The sequence below is a fragment of the Pteronotus mesoamericanus genome, unplaced genomic scaffold (assembly GCF_021234165.1).
Source record: "Pteronotus mesoamericanus isolate MK-2021 breed Mesoamerican mustached bat unplaced genomic scaffold, CSHL_Meso_final contig_64, whole genome shotgun sequence".
NCBI classification, from domain to species: Eukaryota; Metazoa; Chordata; class Mammalia; order Chiroptera; family Mormoopidae; genus Pteronotus; species Pteronotus mesoamericanus.
The window spans coordinates 5,101,161-5,128,858 of record NW_026555224.1 but is presented as its reverse complement, the minus strand read 5'-3'; the positions used below and the strand labels follow the sequence as shown (position 1 = coordinate 5,128,858).

The following is a 27,698-nucleotide window of genomic DNA, read 5'->3' as shown; positions in this document are numbered from 1 at the left end:
TACAAGGCCACTACCTCAGGAATGAACGATTTCCCTGTTTTGCCTAGTTCATAGAAAGAAACACAGAGTCAAGCAAAATGAGGAAACAAATATGTTCCAAACAAAAGCAGACAAGGAAAACTTAGAAAAAGACCTCAGTGAAGTGGATATTAATATTCTTATTTTCTTTGTTTTACTTTTTTAATTTTTTTAATTGTTCAATTACAGTTGTCTACATTTTGCCCCCATCATTCTACTCTGACCTACCAACCCACCACTTCCCACATTCAATCCCCCACCCCGTTGTGTTTCTCCCTGGGTCCTTTAAACATGTTCCATGACTTAACCCTTCCCCTTCTCTCCTTTATCTCACTCTCCTCTCCCCTCTGGTTACTGTCAGTCTGTTTATCTCCATGCCTCTGGTTCTATTTTGCTTCCTTGTTTGTTTTGTTGATTAGGTTCATATCAGCTAAGATTCTGTTGGTTGTTCACTTTGTCCTTCAGAAGATCAGCTGTTGTCCCAGTTGGGTGCATGAGCAAGTGGACTCAGCTGCTACCTACTTTGCCACCATCTTCTCTCTCCTAATATTCTTATAGTTTCAGTAGCTAAATGGAAAATAAATTGTGGATATTTATACTCCAGATTATAGTTTAGAATGGAAAATAAATGAATTATAGCTAGATGCAACCATATGAATGATTCTTACAAAAATTCAGTTAAAGGAGTGATACAGAGAGGTCTGGTCAGATGACTGGAGAGGAGTAGGGAGGGGCTTTAGGAGGAGACTGCTCAAGGCAATGGCCCAGGATGGGATTCACTGAGAGGCTGAATACCTCTGGAGCTCATGGAATTATGGGCCAGAAGATTTAAAATAAAAAGAAGGTAGAGACTGACTCGGGCTTTCTTTCTCAAGGATCCCTGAATGATTATGCTGCAGCTGCCTCCATTTCCAAAAGGATGGTATTTTGGATGGGAGAAGAAACTCTGGGTGCAGCCTAGGATTGGGCTGGCCTGGCAGAGGGTAGAAGGCTTATTCTTCTTTGGGTTTTCTAGAGGGGATGGGCTCTGAGGCAGAAGCCTGACATTCTCCCAAAATTGTGTAGCTTTTGTGTCTTACTCTGCTTTTTAGTTTGTAAACTAACCCTATAGAAATAAAATAATAACTAACAGGGGAAATGATAGGGGAACTCAAGAGTTAAAGATTTTAGCCTGAATTGATAGGCCTAAGTGACTAATGCATGTGGAAAGCTGTTATTTCAAAACTGTGTGGGTTCTGAATAAAGACTCCTTTATAACCAAACTTTCACCTCCAAAATTTTGCCTAGAGCATTGTGGTGGGCAGCAGGACCCCACTTGCTATTCAGTAACAGAAGCAGAAAGAAAAGAATATATACTAGTTTAGTGTTGTCCAACCTGTGGGCCACATGGGGCTCAAGATGGCTATGAATGCAGCCCAACACAAAATCATAAATTTACTTAAAATACTATGAGTTTTTTTTTGTAATTACATGTTGCAATGTATGTAATGTGTGGCCCAAGACAACTGTTATTCTTCCAGTGTGGCCCAAAGACACCAAAAGGTTGGACACCCCTGTCAGATGATTATATTCGCATAAGGTTCAAAAGTAGGAAAACTCTGCCTAAATTTTTAAGGCTACATGCATAGGTGAAAAAACATTTTAAAAAGTCATAATAGCAATAAAGGTATTGATTTTATTTTATAGGGGACACAAGCTGGGAAGTGGCATGTGTGACTGTCTGGGTTGCTATTACTTGACCTAAATGGAGTGGTTATATCACAAACACTGATAAGTGTTTGCTTTGAATAACACATTAAGCTCTGTTTTAAATATTTCACATACAAGAAAAAGGGCTTTATGTGATCACGGAGACAATACATGCTTTAAAATTCGTATTAAGAAAATACACACATCATTATAAACATGTACTTTTTTACTTTAACTCATTTTAATTCCAGTTAATCTAATTTGCAATAATCTGAAAATATGAATTAAGTGTAAACACCTCAGTTCTAAATTAGAAATGGTTTCTTACTCACCAGTAAAAGAAACAATACAGCCTGACTTGGGGAATGTGTATGTATAACTGCCTCTTTCCCATGGCATATAATTACAGTGAGGGGGCCTTGTCTGCTCTCACCCACTACAAGCACACTGATCATAAATACCGCCTCACACAAGCGGACTGAATATCCTCCCAGCTCACATTCTCAGCACCATGTGCAGGAGTGAAGTCTTATAATAACATTACAATTTTTGAAGGTTTGGATTCATTCATGGACAAGTGAACTAACATTTTGTATTTCTGTGTCTGCACACCTGTCCTCAATAATAATTATGAGCTTCACATAATAAAGCTATTTCTTCGGGAATAAATCTGCTGAAAAAAATTAACCATGTCATACAAACCAAAGAGCATAGTTTATTTGATCCTGTCCCTGTCCCTTTTTGTCATAATAGCATTTATTTTTAGTTATATTATATACAATTAAGTAGATGTAGCAATATTTTGGCAATTTTAACTGAAATCTGGAAGATTACTCACCTATCCTATGTGTAATAATTTACTTTTATAGGTAGCATATTAAAGCAGGAGAACCAAGGGAACCTGAACTACTACATTCCCAGCAAGGACAATAGCTGGGCAAAGGTGACTAGAAACTATGCCTTTCTAACATTACCTGTTAAGAGAGCACTAATGAAGGTGGAAATATATACTATTAAGCCATGTGTAATAGGAGCCTGATGTAGGAGCAGAAGACTATGTTACTTTTCAGACAACCTTGACTTTAATTGCTTCAATTTCTTTTTTTTTTTAATTTTTATTTATTTATTTTTAGAGAGGGGAAGGGAGGGAGGGAGGAAGAGAGGAAAAGAGGAACATCAAAGTGTGGTTGCATCTCGCGCACCCCCTGCTGGGGACCTGGCCTGCAACCCAGGCATGTGTCCTACACTGGGAATCAAACCGGCAACCGTTTGATTTGCAGGGGGTTGCTCAATCCACTGAGCCACACCAGTTGGGGCTAATTGCTTCAATTTCTGCTCCCTAAGTCCCATTATTAGTCCATGTCCACCAAGAAGATGAGGAAAGAGAATTCCTCTATCAGTTTCTTGATTATATATCTCGCTTTTTTTCTGCCCTTCTGGGCTTTTTTCCCTCCAACATTAACTAAGCGGCAGTTGGAAGAAGTGGAGAAGAAGGCTAGCTCATCTGGGTTGGGGCTAGAGAGAGGACTGCAATGGTGACTGTACCTTTTTGTTGTTGAAGGTGTTTGGTATTTTGGAGGAAGCCAAAGAGCAATTCAAATTAAAAGATTATTCCATCAGTCAAATAACACTGGAACAAGTCTTCCTGACTCTTGCTAATCTACAGAACACAGAAGATGAGTGAAAATGATTCTAAAGCAAAGGTGATGAGATTCAGTTCCCACCTGTGACCTATGTCCTCTTAGGCTACTCTCTACTACACCTGGATACATATAGGGGCATTCCTGTGTTTGTACATAACTGGGTGCAAATATATTTATGTAATAAAGAGTCCCCCAAAGGAGACCACATGTCCCTTCTTTATAGATTTACATGGGTGGCCTGTGTATCCAGCATGTGCAAACCTAGATATTTGATTAAATTCAAGTTTTCTCTCCTAGAAGTATGAAAGAGCAGCATTTATCAGGGTAGGGGCAAGAAACTTTCCCTGAGTATTTAAAGTGATTAAACAGAAAAATCCAGACATAACGGAGCTGTGAGATGGGATAACTTGAAAAGCATAAGATTTATTTTTAAGTTGAGTTACAGATAAGAGGAGCATTAGGCCTGGAACAAATCATCTTTCCCATGGAAACACACTCACACCAAATTTATACCCAGAATAATCTAATTAAAAGCAATCAAAGTTCAAGGGGTAATTTGGGTTATTTCCAAAACTCAAACCAATATTTTACATTTGTAAGATAATGTTTGCACCAAGGACATTTAGTCCAATAACATAAAGTAAAAACATTCTTTGACAATAACATGTTTTCCTTCCTATACTTACCCAACTCTGACTAAGAAAGAAAGAAAGGAGAAATGAGGTGGAGAGAAAGGGAGACATAGAGGTCTTCCGATACTTGTTTGGGTAGCTGGAGTCCCATGAGCAACAGAAATCAAACTATAACTAGGCAACATGGGGTCAGGCCACTTGTTGCCATGCATACACATAACACAAAGATAAGTGTGAAAGGTAATAGGTTTTTATTAATAGCTGGGAGCCTTCTTGTTCTGATCCCTTCTTTTCTATAAAATACAGAACCTCCCTTGTTCCCCAAAAGATTCTAAACCAAAGCCACACCCAGAACTTCCCCAATATTGCTTATCTGTCCTTTTTGGAGCTTAAGCTAGCCATGCAAAAAGGTCTCCATCCTCTCTGGCAAATGCACTTGTGGGTTTTAGAGTCACCATTGTCTTGCAGCAGCGCACTCTCTCAGGGTCTGGGGTGTGCTTCCAGGTTACTCCAGATGGTCATGCAGGGGAAGCGCCTTTCATGAAAAACTTCCCAGCTCATGCCTCCATGTGGTCTCAGTCTTCATGTGCCACTCTCAGGTGAGAGACAGGAAGCAATCCAGGATCCATGTGCCATGCTGCACTGCATCTAAGCATCCTAAAAGCTAGAGCCCAGTGAGACACACATCCCAACACAGGACCCTGCCTCTAGAGAGCGGGCTTCCAATCATGGAGGGCCTAAGCCCCAGGTGGGCCCAGTATCCGCCAGTCCTAGCAATGCTTTAGTTTATGCAGTGCAAAGCAAGAGCCGGAGCAGCCAAGAGTGCTAGAGATCCTGAGCCAAGAGCAAGTTTCTGCCCACCTCCTGTTTAAAAGTCCTCTCCCAAAAGGGAACACTAGTACACTGTTGATGGGAATGCAGACTGGTGCAGCCACTGTGGAAAGCAGTGTGGAATTTCCTCAAAAAGCTGAACATGGAACTGCCTTTTGATCCAGTGATTCCCCTGCTGGGACTGTACCCTAAGAATCCCAAAACACCAATTCAAAAGAATCTGTGCACCCCAATATTCATAGCAGCACAATTTACAATAGCCAAGTGTTGGAAGCAGCCTAAATGCCCATCAGTAGATGATTGGATCAAAAAATAATGGTACATTTACACAATGGAATACTAAGCAGCAGAAAGAAAAAAAGAACTACTAAACTTCGCGACAGCATGGATGGAACTAGAGAGCATTATGCTAAGTCAAATAAGCCACGGGGTGAAAGACAAATACCATATGATCTCACCTATAAGCAGAACCTAACCAACAATACAAAGATGCAAGGAAAATATGACCAGCAACACTGAAACGAAACGAAACCAACAGAGACAAGAGGGAAGGAGGGAGGGGTGGGCGGGGGGTGGGGGAGAAGAGAGAAGGAAGGGGAAAGTCAAGGAACATATAGCAAGGACTCAGGGACAAAACCAAAGGGGAAGGATTGAGGGAGGGAGAGATGGGAGGGGGCAAGGGAAAGTGGTGGGGGGAAGGCAGAAACAAATGTATTTGAAAAAATAAATAAATTTAAAAAATAAATAAATAAAAGTCCTCTCTCAGAATTCCATGCAGGTGGCATCAGGCTTTTCCCAAGTTGCATCACTATCCACCATTTTTGTCAGCTCTGCAGTGTCTTTGACCCCCTTTTGGCTTCAATTTTCAACAAAGGGGCAGAAGTTTCCCAGACATGCAGCTCCTGTTTGCCCGGGAAAGGGCAGCCTGCCCCCACAGCTCCGGCAGGTGCTCTGAGAGCACGCCCCCCACCCACCCCAGCTGTGTCACCAGCAGCTCAGCTGCCAAGACATTTGCACAACCATAAGGCCTTTGTTTATAGTTTGACTCTAGGGTGTAAGAGGGCTGTCACATGGTTTCAGCTGCAATTTCAATTCAGGAGGCCTCCAGAGGTATCCTGCAACCAGTGCTCTCTGCATCATCCTCTCTGTGGTGCAGGGGCTGGCTCTGTGGATCAAGGTTCTCTCCAGGCTGGGGACTCCTGCCTCCCAGAGATTTCTGGCCAGACCTATTCTGTTACATAATCACTTTTCCAAATTATGGGCAGGTGCGCTGACAAGTGGGATAAGCCTTGTTGCATTGCAAGATGAAAGAGTCCATGTAGCTGCTCTATTTTGGGATGGTTTGCTCAAGATTTTTATAGTCTCAGATACTGCAAGATGATATCCAGAAGCTGTTCTCTATTCTACTGTTTTTAGCTGTACTATAACTTCCTATGAGTTCCATTCCCATACCTGCCAAAGATCTTCAACAAGTGATTTCAGTAATTGGAAAATTTGTTCCCAATGCTGGCCATCTTTTAAGAGAAGAGAGAAGTTGTTTCACTATTTCTTGCATCTAGTCTCTAAGTAAACTGCATCAATGACCTTTTTAATTATTCCCTTACTCTGCTAGTCTCTTTCACTGTCCCTCTCCATCCCCCAACTCACCTCTTCATCTTCCAGCAAGAAGCAAAAATATTATTCATCAGCTCCTCTACTGAGCACTTTAACTACAGCAGGTAAAGGGAACACTAAGGAATACCCTACGGCTGAGGGAAGTCACGGAAGAAGAAACAAATGTGAAGAGGAGGTGTAGTTTTGGCTCATTTGATTGGCCCTAGGCCAATATGTTTGGTGTTTACACCTGCCAGCCTGCAGGAAATACTCTCAGGCTACTGGCTGCCTAACCTGAACCTCAGGGAGGGAGCTATGGTGTAGACTGGCAAGCAGAAAACTTCTCTAGGATGGTTGGCAAGCTGGTGCCAGGCAGGGGCATTTCGGTGAATCACTGGCAAGCCATACTAATGGGGGCAGAAGTGCGGGCCATAAGTGCTGCGAATTGTCCGCCCCCTGGCTGCAGGAATGTAAGAGAAAACACCTTAAGCCGCAATGGAAGCCATTGTCCAGTCATGCCCCTGCATCACCCTCTTCTGACAAAGCCTGACTTGCCTGTCCTAGAGCCCGGTTCCTGGCGCAGACAGGCATTCACTTGATACTCGGACTGCAGGGTCTGAATTCGGCACTTGTGATTCCAACCGTTAGACTGCACCAGAGATGACTGTAGGGTGGGGTCAGCCCAGAGAAGCATCGGCGGATTTAGGGAGCAGGAGGAAGGGTTGCGGATCTGTGAAGCTTGCGGAACAACGTAGGTGGGGGCTTCCGCATGCATGGTGGTCAGGGGCAGAAGCAGCATGGGCGAACTGTGGTGAAGGGAGAGGGCTGGGCGGCGGCGTTCCGGGACTGACTGGTCGCGTGGTCCACGCACGTTAGGCCACCAGGGGTTTGCCGGACAATGGCGTTGCGTCCCTGGAAGTTCTGCTAACCCCATAGACCCCAATCTCCTACCTAAAGGTCCTGCTTCTCGTGCTGGACCTGCGGAGGAAACCACGATGCGTGAGGGCGAGAGGTGCCCCTAGGAGTGGGAATGGGGGGCAGGGCGGGGCGGGGAGGGCGTGTGCCTACGCTCCCAGGAAGTCATGGCTCCAGCTGACCCGGAGACTGAGTCGGGGGCTTGCGGGGAGAGGTCACATACTGGGAGGGGGCGCTTGCTGGGAGGAGCCTTGTGCAGGGACTGGTCTCATACAGGAAGGGCTTGGAGAAGACGGGGCACGTGCTGGGATGGTGCGGAGCCAAGCGGGGGTGCTGGGAGGGGGCACGTGCTGATGAGGGGTGGTGCGTGCTGGGGCTGGCCCGGGAGGGTGGTATCCGGGAGACTGAAGCTGCCCTGCGCGCCGTGAGGTTGTGGAGGACGTTGAGACGAATCGCGCGTGCCTCAGGGACGGAGGCAGTTGCGAGGTCTGAGAGGTGAGTGTGTGGATCTCCCACCCTTGGTTCTTCCCCTAAATTCCCTGCTCCAGCGGCTGCTCATCAGACTTCCCAGAGGCCACCTCTCTGTCTGTCATTAAAGCAAAGACCCCTGCTCCCCCCGCCAAAAACATGCAAGCATGGAAACCTCAACAACCATCTCTCCCCTCCGAAGTAAAACCCGATATACATGTAATATTACTGTATTTATACCACATTGTGTAACGCAATCAGGGCTTCGCACCCCGGTGGCCCCTTCTCCCTGAGGTATAGTGGTTCATTAGAGTTTTACTCTGGAGACCTCCTCCTGAACCCTAAGGCCTCACAGAACTTGCCCAGAGACCGTGAAGTCAGACAACAGCCAATGAAGTTTCATTCTTTCTCACCACGGGTTTTCCCAAATCTGTTGTTTTCCCTGAGAATGGGCAGACTAAGGAAGTGACCCACGTCTTCTTCCTCTTTGTGATATTATCTCTTCTGGACCGCATAAAGATTTAAAGGGGAAAGGGAAACAGGATAAAAGGAAATAGTTTAATTCATTGTTTTTTTTGTTTGTTTTTGTTTTGTTTTTATTTGTCCACCCACCCCCTAAGTCACCAGAAGAGGTATTTGCCATATAGTTGCAGTCTGGAGTTTTGCTTCAGTGGTGTTTGCTGTTTTACACTTTGATATGAGCCTTTGAATGAGGAATAAACCCCTTTATTGTTTATTTTGCAGATATTTACTAAATGCTCAATGCCAACTACAGTGAGGCCAAATTTTGTACAGAATTTAACTTCTATTTTGAAGGAAACCAAATAAAATAATAATGGGTAAATAAAATGTTATAAGCCCTCTACTACCTCCTCCAATTAAATATTTATGGAAAAATCACTTAATTTTAGAGGTCACTAGCAATGGCCTAAACTAGATTTTTGTTTGTTGGTCTGTTTGGTTTGTTTCATTTTACCATTGTCATATGTGCAGAAACACGTGCCATGCCTTCCTTGGTGAAGTTTAGTCTTAAATTAATTTAGATCATTAGAAATGCTTGCCTAAATTTAAAATGTTCTAAACAATATAGTGGAAGCTGTAGACATAAAGCTGAATAAGATGGTATACTAACACAAGAGTAGTTTATGTTGTATGGCAGGGGTCTATTTTCTCCTATAATGTGACCAAGAACCACTAAATTAAGAGAAAATAAGAGCATCCCATAAGCAGAGGAGTCCCATAAGCGTAAGTATTTTTCACTTATAGTGTGCATGTAGCAATACCCTGTAAAAGGAAAAATGCAACCTGGGTGGGGTTTTTTTGTTGTTGTCGTTTTCTTGAGATATTATAGACATATAGCATGTAAGTTTAAGGTATACAATGTGATAATTTGATACACATATTTATTGAAAAATTATTACCACAGTAAGATTAGTTAAATCTCTGACCTGTCACATTAATTACCATTTTTGTGTGTGTATGGTGACAATATTTAAAACCTCTTAATAACTTTCAAGTATTACAATATAATACAATATTGTTCATTACAGATACCATGCTGTACATTAGATCCTCAACTTACTCATCATATAGCTGGAAGTTGATAACCCTTTGATCAACATTTCCTCATTGTTCCCACCTCCCACCCCCTGGCAACCACCATTCCAATCTTTATTACTGTGAGTTCAACTTTGTTACTATTCTGCATATAAGTATTTGTCTTTCTCTGTCTGATTCATTTTACTTAACAGAATGCCTTCAATTCTACTACTATTACTACTACTACTAAGTTGAATAAAAGTAGCAAGAGTGGACATCTCTGTCTTTTTCCTCATCAAGAAAAAGCTTACAGACTTTCACTGCTGAGTATGATGTTAGCTGTGGGTTTGTCATATATGGCCTTTATGGAGATATATTCCTATCATACCCAGTGTATTGAGAGTTTTCATCATGAAACATTATTGAATTTTGTCAAATACCTTTTCTGCATCTATTGAAATGATTTTATGATTTTTGTCTTTCATTCTGTTGATGTGGTGTATAACTTTTATTGGTTTGCATATGTTGAAACATCCTGGCAATCTAAGGATAAATCCCACTTGACTATGATGTGGAGATCCTTTTAATATGCTGTTGAATTCAATTTGCTATTATTTTGCACCTTTTTTAGTCAAGAATGTTGGATTGTATTGATAGTTTTCTTGTAGTGTCCTTATCTGACTTTGGTGTCAGTATAATGCTGTCCTTGTAAAATGAGTTTGGGAATGTTCCCTCCTCAACTGTTTCAAAGAGTTTGAGAAGAATTAGTGTTAAATGTTCTAAAATGCTTAGTAAAGGCACCTGGTACTGGGTTTTTGTTGTTGTTATTGTTGTTCTTAGGCAGTTTTTGATTACTAATCCAGTCTCCTAATTCATTGTTGGTCTGTACAAATGTCTTATTTTTTTATAATTTCATCTTGGTAGGTTCTGTGTTGATAGAAATGTGTCAGTTTTTTCTAGATTATCTAATTTGTAGACCTGTAATTGTTAATAGTAGCCTCTTATGATCCATGTATTACTGTGGTGTTATTTGTCAATTTTAACTTAAAAAAAACTCTGGGGAGGGCGAGACAGAAGAGAAGTGAATGGAAGTCACAATGACATCCTCCCAGGACCAATCTGGAATTACAACTAAATTATGAAGAAATCACCTGGAATAAGCAATAGAACAATAGCAAGAGAAGAGCCTTGTAACCTTGAACAGACAGAGGAATCAGCTTTAGTCCAACCTGACTGGTAAGGAGTGTAGTAGTGATTCCAGACGACGGGCTGGGCGCCAATGGGTGGCAGCGCCAAAGAGATATTTAAATGGCCAGTGGGATCCCCCTGAGAAGAGTGGAGTCTAAACCATGAGTAGGGATCTCCAGCCTACAGCACCAGAGCCTGAAAAGTACACAGAAAACAGCCAACTGCAAAAAACGGCAGAGTTACTCTCTGCAAGAGACAGGCATCTGAAGACACAAAGAACCATTTAAAGGTACAACACATAAATTTTTATTTGCACCAACTTACGCTGGGCTCTGGCAAAGGCAGGAGCAGAGTGGGCTAGAGACACCTGAGGAGACACTGGGAAAGAAAGCTTTGGGGACAGAACTGAGGGAATAGCGGGCATAATCCCAGAGCTTACTCATCTACATTCAGCAGCAGCCATCTTCTCAGGGAGACCACTCCTTTGAGCGGCAGCAGCCTGAGAGGACACAATAGCCCCACCCCCAGGAGGGACTTGGCCATGACCCGGTGGTGCTTAAGCCTGAAGGCTGAGTACAGAGTGGCATCCAAGGTAGTAGGTCCCTGGCTAAAGGGGGGACAGTGGTCTAGGGACACTGGAGGAAAGACTGAACATGCAGACTTTGGGGAGAGAACTGAGAGAGCAGCTGGCGTGATACAAGCACTGATTCTTCCCCCATGTGGCAACAGCCATCTTGTTCAGGCAGACCACTCTCCTGAGCTGCTCAGCTTGAGAGGATACAATAACCCTGCCCCTAGAGGGGCTCTACCTTCCCAAGAGGGACTCCATCCTGCCCTTGGTGCCTAGCCTGACTACTGAATGCAGCAGAATGACTGGATTAACAACTGAAGGAGACAGCCAAAGACAGTAGTATTCAGGAAGTCTCAAACACACTGTATGAGGTCAGAAAGGGTCAACATCTGATATCATCAGAGGCAGATCCAGAAAGAAAAAGCAGCAGTCTACTATCATAAAAGTTCACACTGCAAAATAAGGAAGTCAAGAGAGAGCAATTTAAGAAGCAGAAGCAAAAAAAGAAAAGTCTCACAAATAAGAGGAAGACAAAGAAATACCCCCCCAGTCAAAGGGAAAGGAGGACTAAATGAAATAGAGGGAAGTAAATTATCACATATTGAGTTCAAAACAACAGTTCAAAGGAAGCTCAGTGAGCTCAATGAGCTCAGAGAGAATTACAAAAAAATACAAGGAATCTACGAGGAATTTACTGCAAACTATATCAGCATGAAAAAGGACATAGCAACTATCAATAAGAGGCAACGGGAAATGAGGAATACAATTTCTGAATTGAAGAACAAGGAGAAGGAATAAGAAGCAGGCTAGATGAAGCAGAGGGATCAAATCAGCAAGCTAGAGGACAAGGTAGAAAAGATTTCCCAGAAGCAGCAACAAAATGGAAAAAGACTCAAAAACAATGAAGAGACATTGAGGGAAATGTAGGACAACCTGAAATGTCATAATATCCATATAATGGGGATACCAGAAGGAGGAGAAGAGGGGCAAGGGACAGAGCACCTGACTGAAAAAGTAATGATGGAAAACTTCCCTAATTTGAGGAGAGAAAAACATAAGTCCAGGAAGCACAGAGGGTCCCATTCCAAAGGAGCCCAGTGGAGCCTACTCCAAGTCACATCATAATTGAAATGGCAAATATCAAAGAGAAACAGAGAATTCTAAAGACAGCAAGGGAGAAACAGGCAGTAACATATAAGGGAGCACCGATACAGCTAGCAGTTGACTTCTCAACAGAAACACTACAAGCCAGAAGGGAATGGCCAGATATATTCCAAGTAATGAAAAGGAAAAGCCTGCAACCAAGACCACTCTACCCAGCAAGGCTCTCAATTAAGATGGAAGGCAAAGTAAGGAGTTTCCCAGACAATAGGAAGCTAAAATAATACACTTCCACCAAACCTGAACTACAAGATATGCTAAAGGGACTGCTTTAAGAAGATGAAGAAAAAGACTGAGAAAGAGAGGATCACAGGTACAAAGGGAAAAAATGAATAAGCATCTATCAATACTAACTTTAAATGTAAATGGATTAAATGCTCCAATCAAAAGACATAGGATAGCTGAATGGATATAATCCACACATACGCTGCCTACAAGAGACCCACCTCAGAACAAAGGACCTACACAGTCTGAAAGTAAAGGGATGGAAAACAATATTCCAAAAAAAAAAAAAATGGACAGGGAAAAAAAGACGGGGTAGCAATACTTATATCAGACACAATCAATCTCAAAACAAAAGCCATAAAAAAGAGACCCAGAAGGGCACTTCATAATACTCAAAGGAAGAATCCATCAGGAAGACATAAACATAAACAGGAAGACATATAGGTAAACCTATATGCTTCCAACAGAGGAGCATCCAACTATGTAAGGAAAATTTTGGAGGACTTCAAGAAAGTTATAGACAGCAACACACTGATAGGGGATTTTAACAACACACTGTCAACAATGGATAGATCTTCCCAACAAAATATCAACGAGGATATTGTGGAACTGAACGACGCATTAGATCAAATGGACTTAACTGACATACATAGAACATTTCATCCCAAAGAAGAAAAATACACATTCTTTTCAAATGCACATGGAACATTCTCAAAGATAGACCACATATAAAACACGAAACAAGCCTCAACAAATTCAAGAAGATTGAAATCATAACGAGCATTTTCTTGAACACAAAGAGCTTGAAACTAGAAACCAACCTCCAGGAAAGAACTCAAAAACATTCAAACTCATGGAGACTGAGTAGCATGCTATTAAACAATGAATGGGTCCATAAAGCGATCAGAGAAGAAATCAAAAAGTTCTGGAAACAAATGAAAATGAACACACAACAGTCCAAAACCTATGGGACACAGCAAAGGCAGCCCTGAGAGGGAAGTTCGTGGCACTACAGGCCTACCTCAAAAAAGATAGAAATATTTCAAATAAATAACCTTACCCTACATCTTCAACAACAGGAGAAACAACAACAAACAAAGCCCAGAGTGAGTAGAAGGAAGGCAATAATCAAGATTCAAGCAGAATTGAATGACACGGAGACTAAAGGATCAATGCAAAGGATCAGTAAATCCAGGAGCTGCTTCTCTGAAAGATAAACAAAATCAACAACCCTTTAAGCAGGCTCATCAAGAAAAAAAGGGAGAGGACCCAAATAAATAATATCAGAAATGAAAGAGGAGAAATTACAACTGATACCACAGAAATACAAAGGATTGTAGAAATTACCATGAATAATTATTTTCCAAGAAATTTGAAAACCTGGGAGAAATGGACAAATTTCTAGAAAATATAACCTTCCAACACTGAATGAAGAAGAAGCAGAAAGCCTAAAGAGACCTATAATGGCCAGTGAAATTGAAGCAGTAATCAAGAAACTCCTGGCACACAAAAGCCCCGGGATGGACAGTTTCACAGGAGAACTTTACGCAACATTTAAGAGCTAACCCCTGTTCTTCTCAGACTATTCCAAAAAATCCAAGAAGATGGGATTCCCAGACTCCTTTTATGAGGCCAGCATCATCCTAATCCCAAAACCAGATAAAGACACAACCAAGAAATAAAACTACAGGCCAATATCGCTGATGAACATTGACGCTAAAATCCTCAACAAAATATCAGCAAACCGCAACCAGCAATACATTAAAAAGATCATACACCATGGTCAAATGGGATTTATCCCAGGGATGCAAGGATGATTCAATATTTGCAAATCAGTAAACATAATACATCACATAAACAAAAGGAAAGGCAAAAACCACACGATCATCTCAATAGATGTGGGAAAAGCATTGGATAAGGTACAGCACCCATTTATGATAAAAACACTCAGCAAAGTGGGAATAAAAGGGATATACCTCAACAATATAAAGGCTCTATGTGAAAAACCGTCAGCCAACCTCATACTCAACGAGCAAATACTAAAAACTTTCCCACTAAGATCAGGAACAAGACAAGGTTGTCCGCTTTCACCACTTCTACTCAACATAGCATTGAAAGTCCTAGCCACAGCGATCAGAGAAGAAAAAGAAATAGAAGGCATCCAAATTGAAAAGGAGGACGTAAAACTGTCATTGTTTGCAGATGACATGACAGTGTACATAGAAAACCCCATAGACTCCACCAAAAAACTACTCGACCTAATCAGTGTATAATGGCAAAACAGCAAGATACAAGGTCAATTATCAGAAATTGAAGGCATAAAAAAAAATCCCTATTACACCTGCACCAAAACAATTTTAGAAACATACTTAAGCAAAAAGGTAAAAGATTTATACATTGAAAACTATAAAACTGATGAAAGAAATCAGAGCTGACAGATGTAAGTGGTAAGATGTCCTGTGATCATAGAGACTTAAAATGGTTAACATGTCTATAATACCTAAAGGGATATACAAATTAAATACAAACCCTAACAAAATTCCAAAGACATTTTAAAAATATATTTTATTGCTTATGCTATTACAGTTGTCTCACTTTCTTCCCCTTTGTTCCTCTCCATGCACCCTCCCCCTACTTCCATAGTTAATCCTCACACCTTTGTCCATGTCCATGAGTAGTGCATATGTATTCTTTGACTAATTCCTTCACCTTTTTCAATTATTCCCAACCTCCACCCTCCCATCTTACTGACAGCAGCCTGTTCCATGATTCTATGCCTCTGGTTCTTTTTGGCTCATTAGTTTATTTTGTTCATTGGATTCCTCTTATAAGTGAGATCATATGGTATTTGTCTTTCACCGACTGGCTTATTTCAATTAGCATAATACTCCCCAGTTCTATGCATGCTGTCAGAAAAGGTAGGAATTCCTTGTTTTTTTCTGCTGCATAGTATTTCATAAATGTACCAGAGTTCTTTATCTGCTCATGTACTGATGGGCAACTAGGCTATTTCCACATCTTGGCTATTGTAAATAGTACAGCTATGAAAATGGGGGTGCATAAATTCTTTTGAATTAATATTTCATGATTCTTTGGGGTATTCCTAGCAGTGGAAATGCTGAGTCACAAGGCAGTTCCATATTTAATTTGTTGAGGAAAACATACTGTTTTCCACAGTGGTTACACCAGTCTGTATTTCCACCAACAGTGCAGTAGAATTCCCTTTTATCCACATTTTCACTAGCATTTATTTGCTGATTTATTAATAATAGTCATTCTGGCAGGTGTGAAGTGATATCTCATTGTGGTTTTAATTAGCACTTACTCATACAGATGATATGTACACTGTCATGTCATCTGCAAACAATGACAGTTTTACGTCCTCCTTTTCAATTTGGATGCCTTCTATTTCTTTTTCTTCTCTGATCGCTGTGGCTAGGACTTTCAATGCTATGTTGAGTAGAAGTGGTGAAAGCGGACAACCTTGTCTTGTTCCTGATCTTAGTGGGAAAGTTTTTAGTATTTGCTCGTTGAGTATGAGGTTGGCTGACGGTTTTTCACATAGAGCCTTTATATTGTTGAGGTATATCCCTTTTATTCCCACTTTGCTGAGTGTTTTTATCATAAATGGGTGCTGTACCTTATCCAATGCTTTTCCCACATCTATTGAGATGATCGTGTGGTTTTTGCCTTTCCTTTTGTTTATGTGATGTATTATGTTTACTGATTTGCAAATATTGAATCATCCTTGCATCCCTGGGATAAATCCCATTTGACCATGGTGTATGATCTTTTTAATGTATTGCTGGTTGCGGTTTGCTGATATTTTGTTGAGGATTTTAGCGTCAATGTTCATCAGCGATATTGGCCTGTAGTTTTATTTCTTGGTTGTGTCTTTATCTGGTTTTGGGATTAGGATGATGCTGGCCTCATAAAAGGAGTCTGGGAATCCCATCTTCTTGGATTTTTTGGAATAGTCTGAGAAGAACAGGGGTTAGCTCTTAAATGTTGCGTAAAGTTCTCCTGTGAAACTGTCCATCCCGGGGCTTTTGTGTGCCAGGAGTTTCTTGATTACTGCTTCAATTTCACTGGCCATTATAGGTCTCTTTAGGCTTTCTGCTTCTTCTTCATTCAGTGTTGGAAGGTTATATTTTCTAGAAATTTGTCCATTTCTCCCAGGTTTTCAAATTTCTTGGAAAATAATTATTCATGGTAATTTCTACAATCCTTTGTATTTCTGTGGTATCAGTTGTAATTTCTCCTCTTTCATTTCTGATATTATTTATTTGGGTCCTCTCCCTTTTTTTCTTGATGAGCCTGCTTAAAGGGTTGTTGATTTTGTTTATCTTTCAGAGAAGCAGCTCCTGGATTTACTGATCCTTTGCATTGATCCTTTAGTCTCCGTGTCATTCAATTCTGCTTGAATCTTGATTATTGCCTTCCTTCTACTCACTCTGGGCTTTGTTTGTTGTTGTTTCTCCTGTTGTTGAAGATGTAGGGTAAGGTTATTTATTTGAAATATTTCTATCTTTTTTGAGGTAGGCCTGTAGTGCCACGAACTTCCCTCTCAGGGCTGCCTTTGCTGTGTCCCATAGGTTTTGGACTGTTGTGTGTTCATTTTCATTTGTTTCCAGAACTTTTTGATTTCTTCTCTGATCGCTTTATGGACCCATTCATTGTTTAATAGCATGCTACTCAGTCTCCATGAGTTTGAATGTTTTTGAGTTCTTTCCTGGAGGTTGGTTTCTAGTTTCAAGCTCTTTGTGTTCAAGAAAATGCTCGTTATGATTTCAATCTTCTTGAATTTGTTGAGGCTTGTTTCGTGTTTTATATGTGGTCTATCTTTGAGAATGTTCCATGTGCATTTGAAAAGAATGTGTATTTTTCTTCTTTGGGATGAAATGTTCTATGTATGTCAGTTAAGTCCATTTGATCTAATGCGTCGTTCAGTTCCACAATATCCTCGTTGATATTTTGTTGGGAAGATCTATCCATTGTTGACAGTGTGTTGTTAAAATCCCCTATCAGTGTGTTGCTGTCTATAACTTTCTTGAAGTCCTCCAAAATTTTCCTTACATAGTTGGATGCTCCTCTGTTGGAAGCATATAGGTTTACCTATATGTCTTCCTGTTTATGTTTATGTCTTCCTGATGGATTCTTCCTTTGAGTATTATGAAGTGCCCTTCTGGGTCTCTTTTTATGGCTTTTGTTTTGAGATTGATTGTGTCTGATATAAGTATTGCTACCCCGTCTTTTTTTCCCTGTCCATTTTTTTTTTTTTTGGAATATTGTTTTCCATCCCTTTACTTTCAGACTGTGTAGGTCCTTTGTTCTGAGGTGGGTCTCTTGTAGGCAGCGTATGTGTGGATTATATCCATTCAGCTATCCTATGTCTTTTGATTGGAGCATTTAATCCATTTACATTTAAAGTTAGTATTGATAGATGCTTATTCATTTTTTCCCTTTGTACCTGTGATCCTCTCTTTCTCAGTCTTTTTCTTCATCTTCTTAAAGCAGTCCCTTTAGCATATCTTGTAGTTCAGGTTTGGTGGAAGTGTATTATTTTAGCTTCCTATTGTCTGGGAAACTCCTTACTTTGCCTTCCATCTTAATTGAGAGCCTTGCTGGGTAGAGTGGTCTTGGTTGCAGGCTTTTCCTTTTCATTACTTGGAATATATCTGGCCATTCCCTTCTGGCTTGTAGTGTTTCTGTTGAGAAGTCAACTGCTAGCTGTATCGGTGCTCCCTTATATGTTACTGCCTGTTTCTCCCTTGCTGTCTTTAGAATTCTCTGTTTCTCTTTGATATTTGCCATTTCAATTATGATGTGACTTGGAGTAGGCTCCACTGGGCTCCTTTGGAATGGGACCCTCTGTGCTTCCTGGACTTATGTTTTTCTCTCCTCAAATTAGGGAAGTTTTCCATCATTACTTTTTCAGTCAGGTGCTCTGTCCCTTGCCCCTCTTCTCCTCCTTCTGGTATCCCCATTATATGGATATTATGACATTTCAGGTTGTCCTACATTTCCCTCAATGTCTCTTCATTGTTTTTGAGTCTTTTTCCATTTTGTTGCTGCTTCTGGGAAATCTTTTCTACCTGGTCCTGCAGTTTACTGATTCGACCCTCTGAGCTCATTGATCTTCCCTAGAACCATTGTTTTGAACTTGTTTACTTGCCTCTATTTCATTTTGTTCTCTTTGGGGGATTTCTCCATTCCCTTCAATTGCGGGGGGGGGGGGCATTTCTTTGTCTTCCTCTTATTTGTGAGACTCTTCTTTTTTTCCTTCTGCTTCTTAAATTGATATGTTTTGACTTCCTTACTTTGTGGTGTGAAATTTTATGTTAGGAGACTGCTGTTTTTTATTTCTGGATCTGCCTCTGATGATGTCGGCAGTTGACCCTCTCTGACCTTAAGTGGTCTTTCAAGATTTCCAGGAATCTACTGGGATTATTTTATTAGTTTCCTTTTTACTTATGATATTATTCTGTAGAAACTCAAGTTATTTTTCTGTGTTGATTTCGTGGCCTACAACTTCGCTAAATTCATTTAATTAATTCTATCAGTTTTATTAGTTTTAACAGTTGTGTGTGTATAGTCTCTAGAGTTTTATATATGGAAGATTATGCCACCTGTGAGCGGTGACATTTTTGCTTATTTCTTCCTGATTTGGATGTATTTTATTTCATTATCTTGCATTATTGTTCTCATCAGGGCTTCCAGAACTGTTAAATAAAAATGACATGAATGGGTGTCTTTGCCTTTTTTCCTATCTATGAAGAAAAAGCTTTCAGTTTTTCACTGTTGAATATGATGTCATCTGTGGGCTTCTCATATATGCCTGTTACCATCTGAGGAAGATTCCTTGTATATCGAATTTGTTGAGTGTTTTTATTATGAAAAGGGAATGTTTCTTCTGTATCTTTAGAGATGATCATATGACTTTTATCCTTCCTTCTATTAATGTTATATCACATCTAATGATTTTCATATATTGAATCATCCTTGCATCCCAGAAATAAATTTTACTTGATCATGATGTGTGACTCCTTTAATGTGCTGTTGAAATCAGTCTGAATATTTTGAGGGGTTTTTTTATCTTTGTTTATCAGGGATATTGGCCTGTTATTTATTTTTTGGGTATCAAGGTAATTAATGCTGGCCTCCAAAAATGAGTTTGGAAGTGTTATCTTCTCTACAATTTTGGGGAAAAATTTGAAGAGGATTGTTATTATTTCTTATTTAAGTGTTTGGTACAATTTATCTGTGAAGCGATCTGGTCCTGGAAACTGAAACAGAAAAAGTCAGATCCTAGAGAAATAGAACCACATCTTATTTTATTTCTTTTTTATTTCATTGTGTTTTAAACACATTGGAACTTTATTAGATGTTAAGTAAATTAATAGAAAAATAGAAACAATATAATTTTATTTCAAATACACACTTGTTATCAATCTTTAAGTCTGAATACAGGGAAAATTAGGTGAAAGAAGTAATACTGTTATTTACTTGATCTTCACATTATTAGGTAACATTCTTACAAAACATTTTCTCCATACCTGGAGTTAAATATACACTCCTTGTACAAGAATGGATTTGTTAACATTCAACCAATTTGCAGTGCTTCTCTGGAAAAATTTTACTATAAAGGTAGGTAAAAGCACTCATGAAAAGTAAATGCCCATTTGTTGTAGTTCAGAATGTGTGTGTGTGTGTGTGTGTGTGTGTGTGTGTGTGTGTGTGTGTGTTTGAAAAATCAATTTCATACCTGTAAGTAACTCTTCCAAATCAATAAAACAATTAATTAACAGTATAATCTGACTTATAAGAAGGATGGTAGTGGAGAGGAGTGGGTGGTAAAAGACAGTCCAGGAAACACTGGCTTTTCCAGAGTAAAATTGGCAGAAGCTTAATTTACTAGAATTATCCATTGGTGTTGAATGCGTATTCCTCATTTAATTAACACCATCTTTTTGTTTCTCTTCTAGAGAAGGCAATTCATTAATTTAATATTGGAAGTCTTAACAGCATTGGTGTTTCCAATGTTGCTTTTGCTATTCCGTGCACTTACTAATATAAATGTTATTGGATCTCACAATTTTAATCCTCAACCCATCAGTAGTCTTCCTTCTTTCCTCAAAAATCCAGAAGAGTGGGAATTGATTTACGTGCCTTCTAATATTAATGTGGTAAAAGAGATCACTGAGAATATGAAGAGGAATTTAAACATCAGTATTAAAGGTTAGAAATTAAGGTTTTCTCTAAAACTTATTTTTAAATTGTTTTTGATAGAGCTAAAACATTGTAGAAAAAGAATAAAGTTGGAGGAATTATATTCCTCAATTTTAAGACTTATAATTGTAGTTATAAATGCTGTTGGTGCAAGGATTGACAAATAGATCAAAGAACCCAGAGACAGATCTACACAAATAGATCAACATATTATTATGTAATGGTACAAAAGAATTCAGTGGAAGGATAATCTTTTCAGCAAATATGTTGAACAATTGGATATCAATAGATAAAATAATAAAACCACATATTATGTAAAAATTGTATCAAAATGAATCAGATCTAAAAGAGATAAAACATTTGGAGAAAAAAATCTTTGTAACTGAGAGTTAGTTGAAGAATTCTCAGACATGAAACCAAATGTATCATCCATGAAGAAAAAAATGGATAAACTGAATTTATGATCTATAACTATTATTAGTGGTTGCTCTTGGAGTAAAAGATATGCATACTTAATTTTTACACTCTACTTAGAACTAATATTTTACCAGTGTGTCATTATGTCAAATGATTACAGTATATTGTTCCCTTTATATTTTTCTTTTTATGTTGTAGTTTTCAAATCTACATGACCTCACCAGGAAAAGTTATAATTCACACACATATAATTAAAACTTAAGAAAACTGTTTACCCAGATATTTACCATTATTGTTGCTCCTCCTTCATTCTTGAAGTTCCAAGTTTTCTTCTAATATCATACTCTTTCTTTCTGAAGAACTTCCTTTAATAATCATCTAAGAATGTATTTATTTCAACTTTATGATCTTGAGGTTATTTTCCTTTGGTATAAAGTTCTTTCAATATAAAATGTTGAAAGAAACAATATTTAAAAAATATTTACCACTTTCTTCTCACCTTCTTGGTCTCAGGGGGAAAAAACCTTTAGTCATTTCAATCCTTGCTTTCTTATAGACAATGAGTCATTACTGTCCAGTTGCTTTTAAGATATTTTCTTTCTTGTCAGAACTGATTATGATGTATCCAAGCATGGATTTATTTTGGTTTATTCTAGTATATACATTCACTGAGCCTTTAGAATACATAAGTTTCTTTCACCAAATTTGGAGAATTTTCAACATTTCTAAAAATTGTTTTTCAACATGACCTTCTTTCTCCTCTTCTAGAACTATAATAACATCACTACTAAATACTTTGTATTGTCCCAGTGGTCATTGAAGTGCTCTTCAACTTCTTTCCAATTTTTTTCTCACTTGTTTATAGTAGTAAATTTCTTCTCATCTATCTTCACTGACTCCTTCCTCTGCTACCTCCATACAGCTATCACACCATAAAATTGCTGTTTTTTAAAAACATAGTTTGAAATGATCTCCACCGGTTGACTCATCTTGTTTGTTTTTTTCTTAGAGGGAGGGGAAGAGAGGGAGAAAGAGAAGGAGAGAAACTTTCATTGGTTGCTTCTTGCACACACCCCAACCTGAACCAAACCTACAACCTAGACATACGCCCTGACGAAATTTGATCATCAGCCTTTCACTTTGTGGGACAACACCCAACCAGCTGAGCTACACTGGTGAGGGCTATCTTAAGGTTTTTTAAAAAATCTTTTTTAAAAAGCACATAATACACATACCATACATTCACTCATTCAAAGTGTACAATTTATTGGCTTTTAGCATATCTCCAGAGTTGTGCAACCATGATCACAATCAGTTTTAGAGCATTTTTATCAGTCATGACACCACAGTTTCCTATCCTCACCGGGACTAGGAAAACGCTAACCTATTTTCCGTCCCTATTGACTTGCCTATTATAAACCTTTTATATAAATTGTTTATAGAAAGACCTTTCATATATGTTTTGTATAAATGCAATATGTACTCATTTGTGACTGGCTTCTTTCACTTAGTATAATGTTTTCAAAGTTCATTCATGTTGTGTCTTGTATCATTACTTCATTCCTTTTTGTTGCCAGATAATATCCCATTGCATGGACATACTGCACTCAGTTGGCATATCCTTTATCAAATTGATGGGTTGTTTCTATCTTTGGGCTATTATAAATTATACTTCTGTGAATAGGCATCTATTAGTTTTATGTAGACATATATTTTTATTTCTCTTGAGTGTACACCTAGGAGTAGAATGAATACCTCATATACAATTCTATATTTAACTTTTTGAGAGACTGCCAGACTTATCTAAAGTTGCTGTACCATTTTACATTCTGGTCAGCAGTGTATGAAGGTTGCAAACTTTTGACATCCTTACCAGAACTTGTTATCCTCTGTCTTTTTTATTATAGCCATTTCAATGGATGTAAAGTGATACCTCATTGTGACAAAGATTTGTCTTTTCCTGATGACTAATGACTTACCTTTATATATGTTTTTTTTTCCTTGCTTTCCTGGACTCCATTTTAATGAGAGTTAACTCTCACTCTCTGCTACCAGAATTGATGGGCCAGACGTTTGGATCACCATGGTCTCTGCCCTTTGTTCTGCAATGTCAGGGTATTTTAAAATTAGATTGGGCAGGAGACTTATTCCAGAGTCTACATTCAAACACACTAACCTAGCAGCTGAAGTTAAAATTTTTGTGATTTCCAATTATTTGTATGTTGGCTGTTATATCCTTGAATGTATTTTTTTAATTTTCAGTTTTAGAAATAGTTAAGAAATTATACTTAGGAAGTGAAGGTGTTATCCTTGTCGTACTCTGACAGCTGTGCAGGGAAGGCCCTCAGTTTCTGCATTGGAACCACGAGCCCAGATAAGTCAAAAAACAGTTCCTATGGGATTCTGGGTACCTGCTGGACTGCTCATTACAAATCACATGTAGCGTTCAGCATGGTCCTGGGTGAGCCTGTTGCTGAGAATGACTGTATTGTGGTGGTTAAGAACATGGGTTTTGTTGACAGGCAGACTAAGAACACTGTCACTTAGCAGTACTTCTCCACGTCCTGAACAGAAATGGCACCACCTAACCAGTAAGGTTTCTGTGGGGTTTAAAAGAAATCGTGTATTTAAAGCTGCTAGCCCAGGCATTAGCTTTTAGAAAGCACCTGTTAGAGGGAAGTGAGAACAACTACTTGGGCAGCTGACATGGGCGGAGCACTGTGCAGGCTGGGTGCCACCTAGAGTCAAGGATGACGATCAAGTCAGGGGCTCTGCTGTACCCAAGTCCATACACACACAGAAACAAGCGGAATTCATGGCCCTAGGCTATATTATTATCCTGGTTAATGACCTTAAAATAACATCCACTTTTATTTTTTTTATTTTATTTTAATTTATTTTTTCAAATACATTTGTCTCTGCCAACCACCCACGACTTTCCATTGCCCCCTTCCTACTTCCCTCCCTCAGCTCTTCCCCTTTGGTTTTGTCCATGAGTCCTTGCTATAGGTTCCTTGACTTCCCCGTTCTCTTCCTTGTCCCCGCCCCCACTCCCTCCTTCCCTCTTGTCTCTGTTGATCTTTTCCTTTCAGTGTTGCTGGTCTTATTTTCCTTGCATCTTTGTCTTGTTCGAGAGGTTCCACTTATAGGTGAGATCATATGGTATTTGTCTTTCGCCCCCTGGCTTATTTCGCTTACCATAACGCTTTCCAGTTCCATCCATGCTGTCGCGACGTTTAGTAGTTCTTTTTTTCTTTCTGCTGCGTAGTATTCCATTGTGTATATGTACCATTATTTTTTGATCCAATCATCTACTGATGGGCATTTAGGTTGCTTCCAACACTTGGCTATTGTCCATTGTGCTGCTATGAACATAGGGGTGCATGCGTTCTTTTGTATTGGCGCTTTGGTGTTCTTAGGGTATAGTCCCAGCAGGGGAATCACTGGATCAAAAGGCAGTTCCATTTTCAGCTTTTTGAGGAAATTCCACACTGCTTTCCACAATGGCTGCACCAGTCTGCATTCCCACCAACAGTGTACTATGGTTCCCTTTTCTCCACAGCCTCGCCAGCACCTGTTGTTTGTTGATCTGTATATGATGGCCATTCTGACTGGTGTGAGGTGGTACCTCATGGTGGTTTTGATCTGTATTTCTCTGATGGCTAGTGATGCTGAGCATCCTTTCAAATGCCTCTGGGCCCTCTGTATCTCCTCCTTGGAAAAGTGTCTGCCCAAGTCCTTTCCCCATTTTTGATTGGATCGTTTGTCTTCTTGGAGTGGAGTTGAGTGAGTTCTTTATATATCTTGGAGATCAAACTTCTATCTGATGTATCATTAGCAAATATATTTTCCCATAGGGTTGGCTCCCTTTTCATTTTGCTGATGTTTTCTTTTGCCGTGCAGAAGCTTCTTATTTTGATGAGGTCCCACTTGTTTATTCTTTCCTTTATGTCCCTTGCTTTAGGAGACATATCAGTGAAAAAATTGCTGCGTGGGATATCTGAGAGTTTCCTGCCATGTTCTCCTCGAGGACTTTGATGGTGTTGCGACTTATATTTAAGTCTTTTATCTATCTTGAGTTTATTTTTGTGTATGGTGTCAGCTGATGATCCAATTTCAATTTTTTGCATGTAGCCGTCCAGTTCGCCGAACACCATTTGTTGAAGAGGCTGTTATTGCTCCATTTTATGAGTCTGCCCCCTTTGTCAAATATTAGATGCCCATAGAGACCTGGGCTTATTCCTGGGCTTTCTATTCTGTTCCACTGGTCTATGGGTCTATTCTTGTGCCAGTACCAGATTGTTTTGAGTATAGTGGCTTTGTAGTAGAGCTTGATTTCCGGTATTGTGATCCCTCCTACTTTGTTTTTCTTTCTCAAAATTGCTGTGGCTATTTGGGGTCGTTTATGGTTCCATATAAATTTTTGAAATGTCTGTTCTATTTCTGTGAAATACGTCATCAGTATCTTAATAGGGATTGCATTGAATCTATAAATTGCTTTGGGTAGTATGGACATTTTGATGATATTAATTCTTCCAATCCATGAGCACGGTATATGCCTCCATTTATTTGTGTCTTCCTTAATTTCTTTTTTCAATGTTGTATAGTTTTCTGCGTACAGGTCTTTTACTTCTTTGGTTAAATTTGTGCCTAGGTACTTTATTTTTCTTCTTGCTATATCGAATGGGTTTTTTTTTTCTGATTTCTTCTTCTTCTATTGCATTGCTGGTATACAAAAATGCCTTTGATTTCTGAATGTTGACTTTGTATGCTGCTGTTTTGCCAAATTCACTTATTAGGTTGAAGAGTTTTTTGGTAGAGTCTACAGGGTTCTCTATGTACACTATCATCTCATCTGCAAACTATGATAGCTTTACTTCCTCCTTTCCTATTTGGATGCCTTCCATCTCTTTCTCTTGTCTGACCGCTGTGGCTAGGACTTCCAATACGATGTTGAAAAGAAGCGGTGAGAGCGGACATCCTTGTCATGTTCCGATCTCAGTGGGAAAGCTTTCAGTTATTGCCCGTTGAGTATGATGTTGGTTGTAGGTTTTTCATATATGGCCTTTATTACGTTGAGGAATGCCCCATTTATCCCCATTTTGCTGAGTGTTTTGATCAAATATGGGTGCTATACCTTATCGAATTCTTTTTTTGCATCTATCGAGATGATCATGTGGTTTTTGTCTTTTATTTATGTGATATATCACGTTTACTGATTTGCGTATATTGAACCATCCCTGCATGCCTGAGATGAATCCCACTTGATCATGGTGGATGATCATTTGAATGTATTGCTGGATGCGGTTTGCCAATATTTTGTTGAAGATTTTAGCATCTATGTTCATCAGCGAAATTGGCCTGTAGTTTTCTTTCATTGTAGGGTCTTTATCTGGTTTTGGGATCAGGGTGATGCTGGCCTCAGAGAAGGAGTCTGGGAGTCTTCCCTCCTCTTGGATTTTTTGGAATAGTCTGAGAAGGACAGGGGTTAGCTCTTCCTTAAACGTTTTGTAAAATTCTCCTGTGAAACCGTTCAGCCCTGAGCTTTTGTGTGCCGGGAGTTTCTTGATGACTGCTTCAGTTTCCCCAGCTGTTATCAGTCTGTTCAAGCTTTCTGTTTCTTCCTCCTTCAATGTTGGAAGATTATACTTTTCGAAAAATTTGTCTATTTCCTCAAGATTTTCAAATGTCTTCGCATATAATTGTCCATAGCAGTTTCTGACGATTCTTTGTATTTCTGTGGTATCAGTTGTTATTTCTCCTCTTTCATTTCTGATATTATTAATTTGGGACCTCTCCCTTCTATCTTGATGAGTCTGCTTAAAGTCTTGTCGATTTTATTTATCTTTTCAAAGAACCCGCTTCTGGATTGGTTGATCCTTTGAATTGTCCTTTTTGTCTCTATGTCATTCAGTTCCACTCTAATCTTGACTATTTCCTTCCTTCTACTTGCTCTGGGGGTTTTTTGTTGTTGTTTATCTAGTTCTTGAAGTTGTAGTGTTAGGTCTTTTATTTGAAATGTTTCTCTTTTTTAGGTAAGCCTGTATTGCTATGAACTTCCCTCTCAGGACTGCCTTTGCTGTGTCCCATAGGTTTTGGACAGTTGTCTGTTCATTTTCATTTGTTTCCAGAAACTTTTTGATTTTTCCTCTTATCTCATTATTGACCCATTCATTGTTTAATAGTGTACTGTTCAGTCTCCATGAGTTTGCAAGTTTTTGAGGTTTCTCTTTGAGGTTTATTTCTAGTTTCAATCCCTTATGGTCCGAGAAAAAGTTTGGTATTATTTCAATTTTCCTGAATTTGTTGAGATTGCTTTGTGTCCTATCATGTGGTCTATCTTTGAAAAACCGCCATGAGCATTTGAAAAGAATGTGTATTTTTCTTCTTTGGGATGTAAGGTTCTATATATGTCAGTTAAGTCTCTTTGATTCACTGTGTAATTCAGTGCCACAATATGTTTATTGTTTTGTTTGGAAGATCTGTCCATTTTTGACAGTGGGGTGTTGAAACCCCTACTATCAGTGTGTTGCTGTCTATATCTTCTTTGAAGTCATCCAACAATTTCTTTTTAAGCTT

General features: G+C 39.3%; 1 protein-coding gene across 1 annotated transcript in view; it reads left to right on the top strand.

Moving 5' to 3' along the window:
* The window catches only part of LOC129076783 (phospholipid-transporting ATPase ABCA3-like), a 242,139-nt gene extending 238,748 nt beyond the window's left edge, over positions 1-3,391 (top strand). The window contains exons 29-30 of the mRNA XM_054580937.1: positions 2,577-2,650; positions 3,269-3,391. Of these exons, the coding sequence (XP_054436912.1) occupies positions 2,577-2,650; positions 3,269-3,391 (197 nt within the window). The remainder of the gene's footprint in view (positions 1-2,576; positions 2,651-3,268) is intronic.
* The last annotated feature ends 24,307 nt before the right edge of the window (positions 3,392-27,698 follow it).